This window comes from Pelobates fuscus, chromosome 1 (assembly GCF_036172605.1).
Source record: "Pelobates fuscus isolate aPelFus1 chromosome 1, aPelFus1.pri, whole genome shotgun sequence".
NCBI lineage: Eukaryota > Metazoa > Chordata > Amphibia > Anura > Pelobatidae > Pelobates > Pelobates fuscus.
In genome coordinates this window covers 177074083-177097168 of record NC_086317.1, presented here as the reverse complement: position 1 = coordinate 177097168, position 23086 = coordinate 177074083, and the positions used below count along the sequence as shown (strand labels likewise).

The 23086-nt window shown below is 41.5% G+C and overlaps 1 protein-coding gene across 2 annotated transcripts in view; it reads right to left on the bottom strand.

Annotated features, from left to right (window-relative positions):
• Positions 1 to 21139, bottom strand: part of TBC1D22B (TBC1 domain family member 22B) — an 86073-nt gene extending 64934 nt beyond the window's left edge. The window contains exon 1 of one of the 2 annotated variants that reach the window (XM_063453013.1): positions 20877 to 21139. In XM_063453013.1, coding sequence (XP_063309083.1) covers positions 20877 to 20929 — 53 coding nt within the window. In that variant the 5' untranslated portion in view covers positions 20930 to 21139. The remainder of the gene's footprint in view (positions 1 to 20876) is intronic. The other variant, XM_063453016.1, reaches the window with a different exon arrangement.
• Positions 21140 to 23086: the final 1947 nt, after the last annotated feature.

Here is a 23086-nt window from a genome sequence, read left to right as displayed (position 1 = left end):
CGGATCATACAGCCCATTCGCTATACACACTGACTTCCCCAGGTCACACGTTCAACAGGCCAGCTAGAGCAACTAACAACGTTAGGCCTAGGGGCTTCCCTCTCACTCAGCCTGCATATTAATCTAGGTTGAGACAACACACAGACTGGCCACCGCTAGTGCGGCGCAACAAACACGATTGATATGTAAAAGTTAATCAAACCAAACACGCACCCTAACCAAGAACACCACGTACACTACCCTAAGCATGTTTACCACCCTAGGTTACGAAGACACACAGTAGGTACACCGACTGACTAGCGAGCTTTCTTGCATACTACCTCCACACTTTGACTAACACGCACCCTAAAAGAAAACCCTCACCACTTAGAACCCGCATGTTACTACAAGCTTTCCTTTTGACAACACTTAATTTTCGCTCTTTTTTTTAATTTTTAAAATGTTTAAATATCCTGTTTATTGTCATGGTACATCCTAAAAATGTGCACGCTACTCCCACTACTAAGTTACGTATCGAGGCCTTATAGTTACCTACCGCCGTTATGGCGAGGCACCCCAGATTGTTACATTCTTTCATGCACTAACGTACTAAAGATTTATAAACGAAATGACCTTGGCTATTTGTACCGCTCATATACTATTTCTTGGCTAATAAGCATGATGCTATTGTAAAAGCACTTCAGTGCAGTACCTCCCAACCTTGTCTGTACCTAAACTATTAGCGTGCACCTTGCCGAATGTCATTATACCACCATGTACCTTTCTACTGCCACTGACTAAACTGTATTAGACTTGATGTTATGCATGTTATCTAAACATGTGCAGCCTGTTCCCTACTACAAAATATAAAATTTGTGCTGAATATTATATACCATGTTATGTTTACGGTGTTTGTTCTGAGCTTACGACTGCTATTGTGGCTGAGTGAGCCGACTGTTTTACCATGCACAACAAAAATAAAGAATTTAAAAAAAATATATTGCAGTATGCCTCAGATCCCTGCAAGAAGGTGATGACATGTCAATCCCCAGTACTCCAGTCTAGTCCACTACACCTATATGAAAAGGTGACACCTATCAGGTTCTATCAGGTCATGGACCATTCCTCGTATTACAGCTGAGCTACGCAGACGCAACGTTCCTTTTCCAGCAACGGCCGGGAAAGCAGAACTGTTCAGGCTCATGCATACCAACATGGACAATGCTGATGCTGGAGTAGGCACAAGTTGCTCGAGCAACACCAACCTCCATACAACATTCTCAGCACTCGTGTCCTCTAAGGGGTAAATAAATGAGAGACTAAAAATACATGGTCAAACCATGCCGTCAACCGCATACGACCATAACACCATAATGTGCGCCTGTACGTTCATATATCCAACGGGATATTAACTTTCTGTCTAGAAGTATTTACACTAATAGGTGAATTAGGACATAGGTAAGTTGCGATGCCACACCTATCAGACATATTGTGACATTTTACTAAAACATGTCATCTTTAAGTTGAGCCGGCCCTACCTCGTACTCACAGAAGTAGCCATAACGGGCCTGCCGCAGCGGATTTAATCTGTTTCTACTAACTGTATGTTTGTTCTTTCAGGGAGAATTTCACTACTATCATATTCAGCATTTCATTAATACGTAGCTTCACAGCGATGCCTTCTTCAGCTTCCGGTATTAGGCCCCTTGCTGGAACATATCGACTTCTATTATATGTCTTAGCTACCTACATGGCGCTATTGACTGGATCAATCATGTCAAGCCCAATTTGGGCCTGCACATATGGTTCACAAATATAAATTAACTTGTATATACAGTTACTGTACTTACATTAACTACAACCCTCATGGGACTCATCAGCTAACAAAGGTTTACTTTGGTTTAGTTATACTAATTACGGGTTGTTGGTTGGCTTCTCATACACTTGTTAGCTTGAATTGTCCACAGTTATGGTCCTTGTAGATACTTTTCATCACATATTCTTGTTGATACTGATACTAGTTACCTATGCTAATTTTTGTTTTTTCTTCAGTATTGATACTTTTCCGGTTCTCAACCCATTCTACTCTATTATTTCCCCTATATAAATTGGTTTGTCAACTTGGACCTCACTATATTAATCACGTATCTACGTTCATCAGTCTCCGGGCTATCCCATTATTTTCAGGCAACAGGGGCTTATACATGTGACAGGTTCACGATTCACTTAATTTCCAGAGTTTCGCTACGTGCCTTAATGCCATTAATTTATGGTTGACGTCATATGCTGGTATTTTCATATGCATGCCACCTGGTTTAGCCTAAATCGCTCGTGTTACCCCCTCAATTGTTTGCAAGGTGTATATTGGTTGTCACTTACAGGCTTACAACCATTTCATTAGCCTTCGTAGGGCTCACGTGTATGGCAGATCCCACTATTTCAACGTACACGGTATTACTCCTCTAGGTTCTAAGGCATTTCAAGTTGTGCCCTTAGTGGTCTCCTAGCAATTGCTGTCACCAAGTCTTTCCATTACTATTCATGTCACAGGTAAGTGGTCCTTGCTTACATAAAGTTGGTTATGTCTGGTTGTGTTCGCTACTTTTTTTCAATTTAGGCTCACTTTACCATCAAGTTACGCCTGACTGGTATCCAACATCATATATTTCTCTACTTTCCAACAACGCCAGTTTCCTTTTATCCTATCCAATCAGACTATACTTAAGATTATCCAAAATACGTCTGATTTGCAAGATTCAGCCCCTTTCGAACACTTCACTAACGCTGTCCTTAAAACCGCTATATGTCTGGCCTTTTACGGCTTCCTGAGGCCACTAGAATTCACCATCAGTGGCCAACACAACGCACAAGGTTGTTTTTGAATCTCCTACCTAATTAAACATCAAGATCATTACATACTGACTCTACTGGGTCAATCCGTCGCCATTCCATACTATCCCACAAATAATATATGGTGCCGGTGAAGGTTTTTGATTCCTACCTCCTCACCATACCGAATATCGCATCTCTTCCGCTACTGTCACTTCACGGGGTTATCCTCACTACCTCTAAGTTCATGTTATACGTACAGTTATTGTTAACAAGGCTCGGTATGAACCCTAGCCTTTATTTAGCATAGGGGCCGCATCTACGGTATCAAGCCAGGACGTTCCAGTGCATGTCATTAAAACTCTAGGTCGCTGGAAGTCATCAGCATATACCATATACATACCCCAACCAGGACAGAAAATACGAAGGACATTCGTTAAGATGTCATCTTAATGTACTTGCGTTGTATTATGTTCTTTACTCAAATGTATTATGAACATGATTCACTTCATTTACTGGCCTACAGCATACGTCGGTTCCGGCACACCTCAACCAACTTTTTCCTATCACAGGTTTCCTAACGATCTTACTTCATATCATAATCAATGTTGCCCCGAACACAAATTGGAAGGCTTGGCCTAAAGTTGTGGGAGGGGCTTATGGACCTTTAAAAAGTGCCTGGTCTGTAGCCCGTTTCCTTTTAGATCACGTGGATGGCTAGCTGCGTTGTTTACCAGGAGACATCTCACTCGGGACCGAGTCAGAACAATTCTGGACATTCAACCCCCAAGGACTTCAAAATCTCTTCATGCCTTCTTAGGCCTCATTTCCTACTGCAGAGCATGGATCCCAGAGGCCTCTCTGCTTATGCAACCTCTCTACGATGCACTCAAGTCAGATCCATTCGGCCTGACCAACGAAGCTCTGGACAATTTCAAATCTCTTAAGCGTGCCATTGCTTCTGCTCCTGCCTTGGGCCTACCTGATTACTCCAAACCTTTCAAATTATTTGTCTCTGAAAGACAAGGCCACGCAACAGGAGTTCTCACCCAAACTAATGACTTAAGAGGCCGCCAGAGGCCTATTGGATATTTCTCATGTCAACTGGACATTGTGGCCAGAGGGACCCCTTCCTGTCTCAGGGCTGTTTTTGCTGCAAGAGAGCTCATAGAAAGAACCTCAGACCTGGTCCTTGGCCACCCCCTGGTTGTTTTGGCCCCTCATGACATTTCTGCCATCATCAACCAAGTCCAGCTCAAGCACGTGTCTCCAGCCAGACACCTACGCCTGCAGTGCCATCTTCTTCTACCTGACAACATTTCCATCCAAAGATGTCAAGTTCTTAACCCATCCACTCTTCTTCCACTCCCTGAGGGGGGTATCTATTATGGATTTATCACAGATGAAACCTACATTTACCTGCTTTGTGGATGTATCAAGAAAGTCATGCATCCACATTTGACATTTTATGAAGATGAAAAGCCTCTCTGTGAAGGCCCAGATTACGCCTTCTGTACCATGTGGTACAAACCAGACATTACTCCCGAGCCTTGCTATGAAGATGAGCTCTACCATTGGACTGATGTTAAGCTCACTGCTCAAGATTTCTATTGTGACTCTGAAGGCAATAGCATGGTCTTGGTCCAATTACCTCAACAACTTAACTACCTTTACCGCCATTGGGATACTGCTATCCCACATATTCCTGTTACCAAATTGAAGACAAGGTCATGGAATGACCTTGGGCCCATGGCAAAACTATGGGCCACCATGGATGAAGAACAGCTACAGGAAAATGGTATTGTCAAATACCCAACAACTGACCTTCTGGAAGCATGGCCACGCCACTTCCTAGAAAAAGAATTTAAAGACCTAGTTATAACAAATGACTATGACCCAGAAACTCCTCATGACTGTTTCGAACAGATGAAAATGGAAACAGTACACTTACCAACTGTGCATGAGAATCCATTACCGGATCCGGATTTTACTCTGTTTGTGGACGGTTCAAGGTATGCTGATGAAGAAGGAAAATACCATACAGGATATGCCGTAACCACAACAGAGGAAGTTCTCAAGTCGTCACCTCTACCGCCAGCAATGTCTGCGCAAGAAGCTGAGTTGCAAGCCCTGACTTCAGCATGCAAGATTTCCAAGGGAAAGCGTGCCAACATCTATACAGATTCAAGATATGCTCTGGGTGTGGCACATGACTTCGGCCTCATTTGGAAGACAAGAGGATTTCTTACCACTGCCGGTACACCAGTCAAACACAGCTCTGCAATCAAGGAACTAATGGATGCCCTCCTACTCCCTGAAGAAGTGGCCGTTTTGAAAGTAAAGGCACATGGGAAATTGGATTCAGATGAAGCAAAGGGCAACCATTTAGCTGACCAGGCTGCTAAGCAAGCGGCCAGAGATTTGCAGGAAGTGGATGAAGAAGTGTCCGGTCAAGAAGAAGAAGTTCCTATCTTTACCTTGCAAACTCTTCCTACTGACCTAAGAATTTTGCGAGAACAACAAGCTGCAATTACCCCTGAAGAAATCCAGAAATGGAAGAAGAAAGGAGCTGTCCTAAAGGACGGAATTTACTACAACAATTCTAAATTTTGCCTTCCAAGAAGCTTATACCCAGCAGTTGTCCAATGGGCCCATGGGCCTGCACATCTGTCAAAAGACCTAATGGCCGCCCTCATTCAAAAATATTATGAAGCACCTGGAATCACAACCCTGATCAACAGCTTCTGCAGGGCCTGTGTCATTTGTGCAAAATGCAATCCAGGAAGACCAATCAAGGTGCCTGCAAAGCACCTAGCAAAACCCATGTACCCATTCCAGAGAATTCAAATTGATCATATCCAAATGCCCAAGAGTGGGTCTCATGAATATGCACTAGTAATGGTGGATATGTTCTCAGGCTGGCCAGAAGCCTACCCTGTAGCCAATATCACTGCAAAAACAACCGCAAGACGCCTACTTACAGACATTGTATGTAGATTTGGACTTCCAGAAGTCATTGAAAGTGATCAAGGCCCAGCCTTTACAGCAACAGTGACTAAAGAAATTTGGACTGCTCTGGGAGTGACCCTAGCCTTCCACACCCCTTACCACCCACAAAGTAGTGGTAAAGTAGAGCGCATGAATGGCACTCTAAAAGCCAGAATGTTAAAAATGTCACAAGAAACAAAAATGCCCTGGCCAGAAAGTCTGTCAATAGCTTTGTTCAGCGTTAGGCACACACCTAGAGGGAAACACTCGTTATCCCCATATGAAATTCTATTTGGGACAGCACCCAGGCTAGGTTGTTATTATCCACAGCAGTTACAGCTTCAATCAGATGTTTTAGTAGACTATGTAACTGAACTTGCAAGTGCCTTGAACAAAATACATGCCCAAGTTTTCTCTTCAATTCCAGATCCCGATCTGAACACAGGTACCCATAACCTGCTTCCCGGAGATTGGGTTCTGGTTAAGAAGTTCGTGCGGAAAAGCTCCCTGGAACCAAGATTTGACGGGCCATTCCAAGTTCTCCTGATCACCGCAACTTCCGTCAAATTGGCCGGCAGGCCACATTGGATCCACGCTTCCCACTGCAAGAAGTCTCCTGCCCCAGAGGAAGCAGATACCGCACAACCATGTACCTCTGGTACATTGTCTCCTTAATTAGTTTAATTAAGGCCCAGCAAGTAGCCATCACTAAAGATGCTAGTGGGTACACCTTCTGGTATAATTCATCATGTACCCGTGTGGCTACCTATACCTTTGATTATTGTGACATCGTAGAATGCCCATTCACTACAACACAGATCCAGAATATCTATAGAGATATCCCTCATGCAAAAGATCCATATGTTTGTGTAGTTGACAAACAATGGGGACATGATTGTGGCCATTGGGGGGCGGCGGGATGGAATGCCGGGCCTTCCTGGGGCTACAAGCCAAAAAGTGCCTTATCTAAAGTAGATGATCATGGTAGGTCCCTCCTTCAAAGAATGACTCTGAGAAAGCCTGGAGGAGGCACACCAATGAAATTAATTCTTAATGTTGAACATCCAAGCCCAACAGATGCAGACCAGTATGTATTGGGAATGTACTGGAAAAAGGGCCACTATACTAAATTAGGGCATTTCTACCTTAAAGATATGTGTAATTCCCCTGAGTGGCGAGGAGCTACTCATATGGTCACAAACCCATTAAAACCACACATCCAGTCCTTTAAGGACATGATGGCCATTGCTAACCCCACCTTTGAAGATACTATGGCCGCTGAAACAGGTTTTAATGATGTTAACCTATGGTTAGAATGGATGAAATATAATGCCAACAAACATAACCGAACCGCATGCTATGTGTGTGGTGGTGCCCGGCCTCATCTGGGCACTGTACCTTTAACCCTGCCAGTAGATGATGAAAAATGCATTTTAAGTCTTTTTGCCTACCAATATAATTTCAACAGGTCTCAATGTCAAGCATGGACAACGGAGTATCCTCTTATAGCCAAAAATGTAAGACCTCCTCATGGTGTTACTATATATAAAGGTAATTACACTTGCTATGCCAAACATGATGGGATTGGTAAATTTGTGGGTAACTTTCGCGCAGGTTATTGTAGTACATACAGAACTGTTCCTGTACGTTTGCTGCAGCAGCACACTAGGTCACTGGGAGATATTTACTGGTTGTGTGGGGATTTACAGTTAAGATCCAGAATGGACACAGAGTGGTGGGGGGAGTGTACATTGGCCAAGGCCATTATGCCTATACACATTATTTCTGACACACACACCAACACCCATGAGTCCAGTCACACTAAGGCCAAGCGTGAAGCCCCAGTAAAAGGAAGTTTTGACCCTCACATTTACATTGATGCCATTGGGGTGCCTAGGGGGGTACCCAATGAATTTAAAGCAAGAGATGAAGTTGCTGCAGGATTTGAATCAATTTTTACCATAGTTACTGCAAACAAGAACTTAAATTGGATAAACTACATTTATTACAATCAACAGCGTTTTGTTAATTACACCAGAGATGCCCTCCAGGGATTAGCCGAACAATTGCAGGCAACATCCCAAATGGCCTTCCAAAATAGAATAGCCCTGGATATGATCCTAGCCGAAAAAGGAGGGGTATGTAAAATTTTGCCCGACACCATGACATGTTGTACCTACATCCCAGAAAACACAGGTCCTAATGGTAAAGTTACATTAGCCATAGCAAAATTAAATGACCTCTCAGAAGAATTAAAAAGGAATTCTGGGATAAAAGATCCCTGGGACAGATGGTTTAGTTGGATGACGGGTTGGAAAAAGGCTTTAATGTATATTGGTATGGCAATACTAATTTCTTTTTTTATCTTTGCTCTTCTCTTTTGTTGTGTCTTCCCCTGCCTAAGGAAAGCTCTCACGAAGACTATTGACCAAGCGGCACCCACTTTCACACTACTTGATGTTTATGACCAAGATTTCCAGGATCTCAACTCACCCTGTTTGCCGCTGCAATCCATCCCTTTTGATGATAAAGTGCAGGAATTCTAGGAAGGGACTAACTTAGGGACAGCATCTGTCAGTGAATGGTAAAGACCCCGTGTTGGAGAAGTGGTGGATTAGCTGCCATGGGATACCCATGGGTGTGAAGTGTTCGAGAGCCATACTGACGGATGAGTTAGCCTATCAGGGTCAGAACTAGGGACAGCCTTGCACTTTGCATTAACACCTAGCTAGCGGCCACAGGGTTTCTGTGCCTTTGGGTTAACACGTCTTCCTGGTACTAACTTAATAAAGTTTTATCTCTTAGAATCTAACATTTCATAGGGGGGACTGATGTAGAATTATTAAAAAACCTTATTGTACTTGTATTCAATTATTGCACTAACTCCATTTTAACCTTATACTGTGACAATCCTCCATTTTGTCCTCCTAACCTGACTTGTTCATTTTAAAACTACATTACATGACAGTATTTCTCAGCACATCTAATACAATAGACAAGGACAGTATTCTCCATAAGGATATGACTAACCCAGGAACTGTTGAATTTCCCCTAACTCGCAACATAATATAATTTAAAGGCCATGAGAACACAGTAGTAATGAAATGTTCTATTCATAAGAGACCTTGCACCTAACCACGAGATTTGACATCACCGACCGAGTAAAATGACGCTCAAGACCCCTTGTCCCCCACCCGTGTCCGGAAAAGTACCACCTCTTGGTGGGTGGACACGGAACTAACCACTTAGCTTTTGATCCAATTAATTATATTGATAGGTGGACACTAACCCAGACACTTAACAATTAATCCAATTAATGATGTTTATTCACTGATATCTTGATAATCAATGATGACGAAAATGTCTCTTAAAAGGGCCTGCGCGCCCGCTGATTCTGCACTTGCCAATAAATTTCCTCGAAGTTATTTTAACCTGAACTCCGTGTGTCAGACTGAATTACTTCAGCGTATATACGCAATTCAATTCTCTTTAATTTGGACAGGAACAGATAGACACTTAAACATTTTGGTTTACTGAAAAAGTACCATAACAACGGCACTATCAGAAAAGGGTAGGTCGGCAGAGGCAGTGTTCTGCCGGGAAACCTTGGGTCCTAGGATTCATGTAGATGTTACTTTCACACATACCACCTACCTATAGACTGTTGCAGACTATGTACACCCCTTCATGGAATAGTGTTTCCTGATTGCAGTGGCCTTTTTCAGCAGGATATTGCACCCTGAAACACTGCAAAAAAGTATTCAGGAATGATTTAAGGAACATGACAAAGAGGTCAACGTGTTGCCTTTGCTTCCAAGTTACCCAGATCTCAATCCGACTGAGCATCTGTGGAATGTGCTGGAACAACAAATCCAATCCATGAAAGCCCTACCTCGCAACTTGCAGTAATTAAAGGATCTGCTGCTAATGGGTTAGTGCCAGATACAACAGGGCACGTTCAGAGGTCTTGTGGAGTCCACTCCTTTACTCATCAGAGCTGTTTGGTAGCATGACAGGGACTTCCACGAAATTAGGCAGGTGGTTTTACTGTTGTGGCTAATCAGTGTGTGTAATATAAATTGCATATACTTTACATTAAAAAAAATTTACATTTAAAAATATATTAACTAAATTAATTAAAAAAAGTGAAAGTAATGACAGTTGTTTAGCAATGCTCCATTTCAGTCAACGACGCACATTTTGCCCATCATGGACAGAGCACAAAATGGAGGTGCCTGTGCTACTGACATCCAGGCACAAGAAAGAAAATATAATATGAACAAAGGCGAGTGGATTATAATCATTAAAGAAAAATCCCAAGCACCATAACCACAAAGATCAAACCACAGATATAATGGTCCCAAATGCATGGCAACTATAAAACATGTGTGTGTGTGTGTGAAAATTAAAAAGTCATGCTGAGAAACAACACAACTACGACAATTGGTCTGATTTACAGGCGTTTTGTTTCTCTTTTTTTTTTTTTTTTTTTTTAAATATGCTGTTTTTGCTAAATAAATGTTTTCCAGAATTCAACATTATAAGCCTTTCTTCTTTATCACGCCGATTTTAGAAAATGACTTCCTTACACATAGCTCAGCCACTGACTGCATTGGTTGAGTTAAACTGGTGAAGTCAAGGAGTACTTTGTCTTATGTTTTAATGAAAACTAGAGCAGACAGGAAGAAATGAACAGATCCTGGGAGGGAGAGAAGATGAATCTATTAAAGAAAGGTAAGTTCGGCATGACAGTGCCGCTTTAATACTGATGGAGAAGAGCAACTACTATCCCAAATTAATAAGGCTACACATCTGGGTAATTTGTTAATAATTGGAAATTTTAATTATCCAGACATTAACTGGGCCAGATGAACGAGTTGTACAGTTAAATTTTTTAAAAGTACCATGTAGAATTGATGTCTGGATCATGTGCTGACTAATAAAATTGTTTCATATGAGATCAACCCACCAAAAAAAAATGTATATAGGTTTGACAAAAATGCACAGTTGTGGGGGCGGGGCCGGACCGCCATGCTAACCGGTCGCATGCAGGAGAGGCTCCAGAGAAACCGGGCCTCTTAAGCTACTTAACGCGGACTTTCGCACTATAAACTAGCCAACGAGAAACTCACGGCTGTAAGAAAGGCAGCAGACCCAGAGATCGGGAGTTCTGGCCCCCAAGAGGAAGCACGGAGCTTCGAGGGCTTCGGCCTACACGGGAGGGGAGCCAGGTGGACGGCTGCCGCCGGGTCTCCCTTCCCTACTACCACATGCCGACTGCCTGAGTCGCTTGCCGGCCCGGTTTCCCCCCCCTATGGACCAAGGGGGTCATCCCGGTCCCCACTGGGGAGAGCTTGAGCCATGGCGCACGAAACCCGCAGGACTCACCTCACAAGATGGCGGCGGATCACGGCCTGTGCCATCTAATCCTACATCAGGGAGTCCCCATGAGTTGCAGCTACAACACCTGCCATGCCGGAGGGCCCCAAGTAAACTATAACCGCCAAAACTACGGCCGGCCACTGTCTGGGAGAGAGAAACACCTACTGCCCACAACAGATGTCCCCTGTCGGGGCAGAGAGCAGGAAGAAAAATCCCCCGTACTTGTCGCCCCTCAGCTGAGCCTAACAACCAACTCACCCAACCAGCTACCCGCCGGGCTGAAAACACCTTGAGGCATCGCTGCCCTGCATCTACCCAGCAACTTACCATAGGATTACCTACCATAATTGCATACCCCCGCGACTCTCACACCCCAGACAGAGGAGGGACTTGGTCCGCATGTACACCGGAGTCAGAGAACTAGCGATACCCACCCTTATACAGACCCGGAGCTGGAGGAGAGCCCTTTACCGGTACACTGTGGCTGATAATCATTGGGACTTCCCTACACATGCCTCACCTCTGCCGCTGCTGGGGATCAGATGACTAGGCACCCAAAACTACAATCGGAGCTCCTTGTTACTGACGGGAGGCACCGAGCGATGGGACATGCTCCTGAGACTCCTGAATCAATGTAGAGGAAGTGTATAATACGCTGTGATTGTTTAGCTACTGGTAATCTTACTTAGCCACCTTGCCAAGCATAGCTACACAAGATATTCGACCTCGCAGGTTGTGCAGTTCCCTACCTCTTGGTTTAAACCCCGGTGGTATAAATTGCGTGCACTCCTATCCGAAAGCAGCATGTTACAACTCCCATTATTACTGTGAGCTACATCCTAGGTTCAATGCTGCCTTTACCTATATCTGCCCACTCAGTGCATAGTTATCACCACTCACAGTATGTATAGCAGACACACCACAAAGCAGACACCACAAAGCACACACCTCAACTTAACCGGTACGGTGTACCTACCAAGCCTGAGTCTTACTATATAACATGCGTTGATTTACCTCGTAATTGATAAACCTCACTAAATGGAATAGCTGGTCGTTACTAGTTAGAATAGCATGTTTACTATGCATAAAATATCTATATACATGACCTTACCTAACTGTTTCTTGTTTCAAGTATTGAACCCACTTTTAAGCTACGCGTAACAGAAGTGACCTTTTACATTAATATAAAAATTGTGCAAATATTACTATGTTCCCCAATGTTGTGAATGTCATTGAAAAGCATGTGGAATGCCTTTGGGGTACCACATACGCGTTGTTATATCTTTATGCACTACAAAAATAAAGAATGTAAAAAAATTTTTAAAAAATGCACAGTTGTAAAATGATATGGCCATCTCCACAGCTAATTGCTTGGTAGGAAATATTCACTAGCAAAAGCACAGAGGATAAATGGAAGGTCTTTAACCCCTTAACATTACTGTAACTAAACCACCATTATTTTTTTGCCAAGTAATGAGTTTTTAAATAAAATTATTACATTCTGTTAATTTTGAATGAAATAGCTGTTTAGTGAGTGAATAAGTGCACTGGATTTTATATGATTTGACCCCAACGGCACCCTTGTAAGTATGCATATTGAAGTGAGTGCAGCCCTCTCTTTTATATATATTTACAGTTCAATACATTGTTAAACACAGATCATATACCAGTTAAGCCATAAGACTCGCTTTTCCCACAAAAATCTCAAATTTGCAGTGATGTTACTACTGCAAGGTATTCTGGGTAAGCAGATGCAAATTAGTTCAACAAAGAATCAGCTTTTTGCCTCATTATTCTATTTTAAAAATAGACCCCTTGGAGTGTTTGCTGGACAGTATACAACAGCTTTGAAACAACTCAGGAAGAGATGCAAATCCAGTGAACCACTCATGAACAGCTAGAAGTTGTTAAAGGACCACTATAGGCACCCAGACCACTTCAGCTCAATGAAGTGGTCTAGGTGCCAAGTCCATCTAGAGAAACTGCTATGTTTACCGAAGGGTTAATCCAGCCTCTAGTGGCTCTCTCTCTGACAGTCGCTAGAGGCGCTTCCGCACTTCTCACTATGATTTTCACAGAGAGAAGACGCCAGCATCCATATGAAAACATTGAGAATGCTTTCCTATGGACTGGCTGAATGTGCATGCGCATTCAGCCGATGACGGGGAAAGAAGGCAGAGAGTCCCCACCGCCAAGGGAGCCAGGCGGTGGAGAAAAGGTATGTGTTTAACACCTTCCTCACCCTAGAGCCCGGCGGGAGGGGGACCTAGAGACCCTATAGTGCCAGGAAAAAGAGTATGTTTATAGTATGTTAAATTTTTCAGTTTTTTGCACATTGAAATTCGCCATATTGGTTACGTTGCCTTTGAGACCGTATGATAGCCCAGGAATAAGAATTATTAATTATTCCCCATGATGGCATACTGTTTGCAATAGTAGACAACCCAAGGTACTGCAAATGGGCTATGTCCAGTCTTTAATGCAACTCATAAGTATGAGGTTGGTTACTTACTGACTTGCTATTGAGGCTCGGCGTAACTTGCGGAGTATAAACCAAGAAAGTTATGGTGGGGAAATATAACTAGCTCTTGCCCTGCCTTTGATGCGCTTCCTTGGCCAAGATCATCAGAATTGACAATCTCAGCCAATCTAATGTTTTCCCATAGAAAAGCATTGGAAGGCTATCGTGCATGCATGGCAAAACACCACACTGCACCAATCAGCATCTCCTAATAAAAATTGTAATCAATGCATGCCTAGGGGAAGTGTTCAGCACCTCCATGCAAAGCACTAAAACGCTTAACGTCAGTGTGCAGCACTGACCCAGGAAGCACCTCTACTGGCAGTCTTAGTGACTGCCACTGGAGGTGTTCCTATGCACTAATGTTAACACTACCTTTTCTCCGAAAAGGCGGTATTTTACATAGGAATGCCTACATTGACATACTATACACACACCAGAACAACTACATTAACTTAATTTATCAAAATAAAACGTAAACAAAACTTGGAAGTTGACTATATGTCGGTTCAACCGTAATTCACCTCTTTCATATTAAGTGCACCCACACTTTAACATATTTCATTTTATTCAGGAGAAATAGGGCATTCATTTAACATCAAATATTTAGCTATGAAACATAATTCAATATGAATAAAAAAAAAGAAAATTGATAAATTAAGAAATTTTATTTTTTTAGTTCTGCATGACATTTTAACTGTGAATGTCATAATGCTGTTTGCTTTTACTGCAATAAAATACACATTGTATTCAGCGATGTCTCGCGTGTTAAACAGTACCCTCTATGTACAGGTTTTATGGTGTTTTGGAAAGTTACATGGTCAAATATGGTATGTTACATTTTTCATTTTTTTCACATTGAAATTCGCCAGATTGGTTACGTTGCCTTTGAGACCGTATGGTTATTAATTATTCGCCATGATGGCATACTATTTGCAATAGTAGACAACCCAAGGTATTGCAAATGGGGTATGTCCAGTTTTTGTTTTTTTTTGTAGCCACTTAGTCACAAACACTGGCCAAAGTTAGTGTTAATATTTGTTTGTGTGTGAAAAATGCAAAACACTAATTTGAACGCCAATATTGGCCAGTGTTTGCAACACATTGTGTTCTCTACTTTTGCAAATGGTATGCCATCATGGGAGTAATTCTCATTACTGGGACACAGACACACACTATATATATTACATAGCTGAAAAGAGACTTGCGTCAAAAGAAGGCAAAAAAAAAAAAAGTGCTTCCAATTTTTCAACAAACTAGGAAAAAATTCCTTCTTGACCACAAAATAGCAGTCAGATGTCTCCTTGGATCAAGCAGCTATTACATTTTTCTCAGTATGTACCATTGGTTAATAAATATAAAAGAAACAAATTAAAACCAATGTGGCTTAGTAGAGAAGTAGAAGAGATTAAAAATACGAAAATTTTGCTAAACTTCAAAATGAAAAAACAATAGCCAATGAGAGCAAAACCAACCCCAAAGCATTCTTTAGGTACATAGATTCTAAAAAAAAAAAAAAAAATTAAAGTGTAGGTACACTAAAAACTGAAATGGGGGTGTTGGTTAATGAAGACCAAGAAAAGGCAGGAATTTTAAATAACTATTTCTCCTCCGTATACATTAAGGAAGAAACCATGGCAATAGATGTGCAAATGATTGCTACTAAAAACTTGCAGAATAATTGTAATTGGTTAACTCAAGACAAGGTGCTGCAGCAACTAAAGAAAATTAATATAAACAAAGCTCCAGGGCCTGACGGTATCCATCCACGTGTACTTAAGGAACTAAGTGTAGAAATAAGTGAACCTCTGTTTTTAATCTTTCAAGATTCTTTTCTTTCAGGAAGTGTTCTGGAGGAAGGCAGATGTGGTTCCTATATTCAAAAAGGGTTCAAAATCCTTGCCTGGAAATTATAGACCTGTGAGCTTAACTTCTGTGGCTGGGAAAATATTTGAAAGGTTATTAAGGGACAATATTCAAGAATTCCTTGAGAAGAACACGGTTATTAGCAAAAATCAGCATGGTTTTACGAAGCACTGGTCATGACAAACTAACTTGATTGCGTTCCACGAAGAAGTAAGTAGAAGTATAGATCAGGGTGTTGCAGTGGATGTGATCTTTCTGGATTTTGCCAAGGCATTTGATACAGTTCCACACAATAGATTAGTGTTCAAACTCAAGGAAATCGATCTAGATGAAAATGCTTGTTCTTGGGTAGAACACTGGCTTAAAAATATAGAGTACAAAGAGTTGTCATTAATGGTACATTTTCAAGCTGGACAGAGGTGGCAAGTGGTGTCCCTCAGGGGTCTGTTCTGGGACCCCTTCTATTTAACATGTTTATAAATGATCTTGAAAAAAAGCATGTTTCAGTGTTTGCAGATGTTTGTAAAATAATACAATGTGAGCAAGATATTACTTTGCTGCAGAGGGATTTAGACTCTGGGACTGAGCACTCAAATAGCAGATGAAATTTAATGTTGAAAAATGCAAAGTTATGCACTTCGGTGTAAATAATACACAAGCAACCTATACCCTTAATGGAAGCAAATTAGGGATAACAACACACGAAAAGCACTTGGGAATTGCTATAGACAACAAACTATGCAACAATGTGCAATGTCAATCAGCAGTGGCTAAGGCCAGTAAGGTATTGTCATGCATGAAAAAGGGCATTCATTCTCGGGATGAGAATATAATTTTGCCTCTTTATAAATCACTGGTAAGACCACATATTGAATATGCTGTGCAATTTTGGGCACCTGTTCTAAAGAAGGATATTATGGCACTAGAAAATGTGCAGAGACGGGCTACAAAATTAATAAAAGGAATGGAACATATCAGCTATGAAGAAAGGTTAAAGGAACACTATAGTCACCTAAATTACTTTTGCTAAATAAAGCAGTTTTAGTGTATAGATCATTCCCCTGCAATTTCACTGCCATTTAGGAGTTAAATCACTTTGTTTATGCAGCCCTAGCCACACCTCCCCTGGCTATGATTGACAGAGCCTGCATGAATAAAAAAAAACTGGTTTCACTTTCAAACAGATGTAATTTACCTTAAATAATTGTATCTCAATCTCTAAATTGAACTTTAATTACATACAGGAGGCTCTTGCAAGGTCTAGCAAGCTATTAACATAGCAGGGAATAAGAAAATCTCAATTAAACAGAACTTGCAATAAAGAAAGCCTAAGTAGGGCTCCCTTTACAGGAAGTGTTTTTGGAAGGCTGTGCAAGTCACATGCAGGGAGGTGATACTAGGGTTCATAAACAAAGGGATTTAACTCCTAAATGGCAGAGGATTGAGAAGTGAGGCTGCAGGGGCATGTTCTATACACCAAAACTGCTTCATTAAGCTAAAGTTGTTCAGGTTACTATAGTGTCCGTTTAACAGATTTAAACCTATTTAGTTTAGAAAAACATATCAATATTGATATGATAACCTATCAATATTCAAGGATATAATCCTTCAATGTAGGGTAATAACTGCTTGATCCAAGGATAAATCTGACTGCCATTCTGGGGTCAAGAAGGAATTGTTTTTCCTAGCTTGTTGCAAAATTGGAAGTGCTTCAAACTGAGTTGTTTTGCCTTCTTTTAGATCAACAGCAACAACATATGTGAGGAATTCTGAACTTGATGGACGCAAGTCTCTTTTCAGTAATTGTAACCCCACTAATTAGAAATTATATCCCTGTATGTTTTTGCAAGTATTTATCCAATTTCAGTTTAAACATCTGTATGGACTCTGATAAAACCACCTCTTCAGGCAGAAAATTCCATATCCTTATTGCTCTTACTGTAAACAAAATAAAAAAATATTTGCCTAAGATGAAATCTCCTTTCTTCCAGCCTAAATTTGTGACCTTGTGTCCTATGTATAGCCCTGTTTACGAATAGATTTCCAGATAACGGTTTGTAAATATATAAAAAAATTTTTATCAAAATACAGTTAGAACCAAATTACACGCATTTATTTTATAATATTTATACAAAATTATATATATTAATATTAAAATACACAGATATAGATATAGATATATATATATATATATATATATATATATATATGATCTAAGCATATATTATTTTATACTGTGTTTGAACTTTAATTTTATTACAGGCAGCAGCGGGATTACCTGTCATTACAGGCACTCCCCCTGCTGGCACCTATATGGACGGCTATTCCGTCCATGTGATCGGGAGGTCCCCTTAAGGACCTCGCAATCACATGGCCCAGGAGGGCAGGATCGGCAGCAGGTAGACTCCCTGGGATGCCAGGTAAGTCCCATCGCGATCGCCGGCGAGCAGTTAAGACCCCTGGACAGTGTGGACGTGCTATGCCGCCCGCCGGCATTTCGAGCCAGGGCCCAAATGACGGCATAGCAGGGGTTAAGCTGTAATTGTTCTGGTAACTATAGTGTCCCTTTAATGTCGAGTTATGTATTTTGTGATATAGAACTCAACTTATACTCTAAATGATACTTGGTTAAAGAGTTACTCCATCCACCATTACCACTTCTGCTTTTATAAGTTGTCAACGTGATAGGAAATGCTGCACATCCAGAGCTATTTATATTTTGTGCTGAGACTAGTTGCACCCCTGGCACACTAGACTTAGGCAGCCTGGAACTCATATGTATGTCGTCCATGCACAGAGGGGAAGCTACAGAATTAGTTAGGGAAACTGAAGATTTTAGTCATGGAGAAAGATCCGAACAGCTTTCTATTTCCCTGCCCATTAACAGGACTATATAAAGAGGTAACCTATTTAAAATACTCCACTTCAAAAAAAAAAAAAATTACTATTTAGTAGATATACCACCAATAAAACACATACATTTAATTATGCATTTTAAAAAAAAATTGGTTCTACTAAACAAAACAATCAGGAAGTAAGAGAATCCAATGTCTGACTGACAGCCATGTGGGTGTAACAAAGTGAATACATTAAGTAACACTTCCCATTGATATTTGCACGCTTTGTAACAATAAATAAATACATTTAAAAAAAGAAATACTCTTCACGCATAAAAACACTTAAGGAGCCTGGAGTGTCCATTTAAACTACTTATTTGGTAAAACAGAATATTCAAAGACATAACTGTAATATCTCATGTCTGTTATTGTTCAAATATCTCCTTTCTAGAACTTTAAGTAGCCAAGTAAAATGCTGGCACAAGAAAAATAATCAGTCCTGCTCTACATGTAACCCATTAAATGAACACTACTAACACCATAGGTAGGTACTTCATAATCATTAGAGATTAAACCATTCACTAACAAATCTGTTTCAGTATCAGATCACTTTGCCCTACTATCCCTCCACTTTCTTCAATTCTTTAGAACGGAAGGCTTAGGCAGCATCTGACAGGCAGGGCCGGCACGTCAATAAGGCACACACTCACAGCATTATTAATTACTGTGAGTGTGTGAGTATGTGTGTCTGAGTGTGTGTGTGAGTATGTGTGCGTGTCTGTCAGTGAGTTTGTGTGTGTGTGTGTGTGTGTGTGTATGTGTGTGTATGTATCTGTGAGTATGTGTATGTCTGTCAGTGTGTGTTTGTCAATGAGTCTGTCAGTGTGCGTGTGTGTGTGTGTCTGTCAATGAATGAGTGTGTCATTCATTTTCCTGTACCTTCTCGAATGAGTGTGTCAGATAAGAGAGTCTGGCTATCAGAGACGTCTGTGTGTTTGTCATTGAGTGTGTGTGTGACTGTCAGTGTTTATACACCCCTGACTGTAGCGTGGCCAAGCGGAGTGTACCGTGGTACAGGAATTTCTGTTTACTGTACCTGGCAGGACTGACAGGAAAAGCTCACTGTACCGGGATTCGCTCCGCTCAGCCACGCTACAAGAAAGGTAGGAGGCACACCAGGAAGGGGAGGGGACCACTATGGGGGGTGGGTGGCGCACCAAGGGACAGGGAGAGGAGGGGAGAGATACCCTAAGGTACAGGAAAAGGAGGGAAGGGGGAGAGGAAAACTAAGCGACAGGGAACAGAGGGGGGGGAGGGGAGAGGAACACTACGGGACAGGGAAAGGAGGGGGAAGGGAAAGGAACACTGAGGGACAGGGAAAGGAGGAGAGAGGAACAGTAAGGGTCAGAGAAGGGAGGGGACCATTAAGGGACGGGGAGGGGGGCTGGATGTAAAAGAAACACAGCGGGGCTTGAGAAGGAAAGAAACACACAGGAGCTGGGAAGAGTAAAAGACAAAGGGGCTGGGAGAAAAGGAGTCATACAAAGGGGCTGGGAGGAGTAAAACACAAAATGTGGGAGGATGTAAGAGTCATACAAAGAGGAGAGATAGGAGACACACAGGCAAAAATAGGAGATAAAATACACTAAAGGGAGTCAGATATTTAAAAGACAGGATAAGAAACACAAAAGGGAGGTTAAGAGGCACACAGGTGAAGATGTTTTTGGGGGGGCGGAAAAATGCATCTTCGCCTATGTACCCAAAATTATTTGCACGGCCCTGCTGACAGGTGTGCATGTGATTCTATTAGAGCGGTCATCTGACAATCTATGCTTATCAGTAGCTACCCGTTCATAAAAAAAAAAAAAAAAAAAAGCTTGAAGTAGGCACATAGCTTTTTATTCAAGCAATTTTAATGAATGAAGAGATACCAATTGGCACAGTGTGTCAGCTGTGCCCCTGCCAGATGCTACTCATGCCTTTCATTCCGAAGAATTGCGGAAAGAAAGAGGGGCCGAGCGATCCAATGCTGAAACACAGCCTTTGGGGTTAATCTATTCGTGAACGGTTTAAGCCCTAATGGTAAGGAAGCACCAGTGATCACTTGGCACCATAACAACTTCATTCTTCACAAAGCTTTTATGGTGGCCAAACTGTTCCTTTAACACTGTGTATCATTGATCAATTGTCACCCTGATCATGCAATGAAAGACCTAGACCCATTGAAATCTTACTAGGCACTAATGACAGTGATACACAGAGTAAACTTAGCAACTTGACTTACAATTCCAAAAATGGAATCCACTTTCACTATTAAAATTTTATATTTTGAAAACATCACCTAATACGTTGTTCAGTTAACGTGCAACAGTATATACTTAACCCTGCATAACTCCTCTTTGAACTTTTTGTTCTTTTAACCCCATGTCTCTACGTTTTCCATTAAACGAAAAGCTTTAGCTTTGCCTTCTAACCTGCCCGGTAGTTTGGCACTCCTCTTCCAGAACTGCCGGTTACTGTCGGTCATCCTGCTTCAATAAATGATTACAGGTTGTTGGAGTGTATGGTGTTTTGTTTTGGTTTTAGGGGGGAGTTCTTTTCCCCTTGGGTATATTCACCCTCTCCGAGACATCGCGTCCACCATAACTGAGCCGGGTGAACGGAGCATCCCGATTGGTTGCATCAAGGCGGACTTGCTCTGGGAGCCAATCAAAAGCAGCGATGATTCGAAGTGATGATCCGCTGATGACGATTGAGGATGTGACTATCCAGTAACTGGAACCGGAAGTAATTTCTGCCACCATTTTGGTTCACCCAACATTTATTCTTTTCCGACGCCGAAGTGACAGCCGCTAATCACTTAGATTACGGTTGCGCTGTTCTTGTTCATAATAAAAATTTAAAAAAAGTTTCGCTTTTCTTAACACTGTACAGTTTCTGGACAGCAATCAAGATCCACGCAAACCTATAAGCAGTGGACAATTCTTTGTCCTCATAGTACTACCTGCCTAGTTACACATAACGGGTTGTCTTTATTATCTTCCCCATTCGCAATTAGCTGATTAAAGCATTTTATACAGCGCCTTGAATAAAGGGATTTATTTTCTGAACGGTGAATGGAGCCTTGAAAGGGTTTTACTGAAACCCTCCAGTGTGTATGGTGACTTGAACTTAGTTTATTCACCAAATGGTGCATTAAAACAAGTTGCAAAGTGTTAATTCACAAAAAATTGCAAAAATTTTTAAACATTTTAGCAGAGTTGGAAGAAATTTAATTTCACATATTTTTTCTAACTTGGCTGTTCCAGCCTAATCATATTTTTTTGGTTGTTTTTCGCAAGTGTGGCTTTCCACAAATTGACACAGTAATATCCCTCCCTGTCCCTACCTATAGTGGTCGTCTTCCCGTTTGCCAAAATATTAATAAAATAAAAAGAGATATATATATTTTTTTCATGGAGGCTTCTTGGTGCTGCTTAGCTCTCCACCCCTCACAACGTCATTAGGGAGGCATGGCCCAATCCAATGCTTCCCATAGAGGAGCATCAGGGAACTTTTGCGCGTGTGTGGCGAGAGCTCTACACTTCTGCATTGTGCTATGCGAGCTTGTGGAAGTGCATCTAGTAGCTGTCTGCAAGACAGCTATTAGAGGTGGATTGAACCCTGCAATTTGAACATTGCAGTTTCTAAAAAAAAAAAAAAACTCCAATGTTTTTACATTGTAGGGTTAAAAGGACAGGGTCTCTTCACCCAGACCACTTAATTGAGATGAAGTGGTCTGGGTGACTTTCCCTGTCCCTTAAATTGCTGTATCATTCAAGGCATTTTTCAGACACCAACAACGTTTAACCCATTGCTTCCCAACGTTTGTCTCATAGGTGTTAATTAAAAGCAGCTAAATTAACTCTTGCGATTCTATAATCAGTAATACCTCTTCCATTGGGCTACATTCAATGCACTGTACAGCCTATTTAACAGTATTTTGACAATGTATAAACACCATATCGACAATGTTATTACAACGAGTCAGTGGGCATGATACAATCTATACACAAAACTGCTGTTTTATATGTTAAGTATGCATTCCTTGCTTAAAATAAATGATATGCTATTGTTCCCCAATGAAAAAGTGCTCAGCAGTAAAGGTATTAATTGCCTCCAGACATTGAATTGTCTCTGGACCATTAAAGGGACACTATAGTCACCAGAACAACCACAGCTTATTGAATTTGTTCTGGTGAGTAGAATCATTACCTTCAGGCTTTTTGCTGTAAACACTGTCTTTTCGGAGAAAAAGCAGAGTTTACATTACAGCCTAGTGCAGTGATGGCGAACCTTTTTGAGCCTGAGTGCCCAAACCGCAATACATGCCAACTTTTTTTCCTCAAAGTGCCAACACGGACTGTGTGTGTATTCAGCAGTCTGTATTTATTCAGCAGACTGTGTGTGTGTGTGTGTATCCAGCAGACTCCGTGTGTGTGTATCCAGCAGACTGCGTGTGTGTATTCATGCTGAGTATACACACAGAATGCCGAGTACAAACACACAGACTGCTGAATACACACACTGCTGAATACACACACTGCTGAATACACACACACACACACACAGAATGCGGAGTACACATTGTCTGCTGAATACACAGACAGACAGACTGCTGAGCACACACACACACAGACTGCTG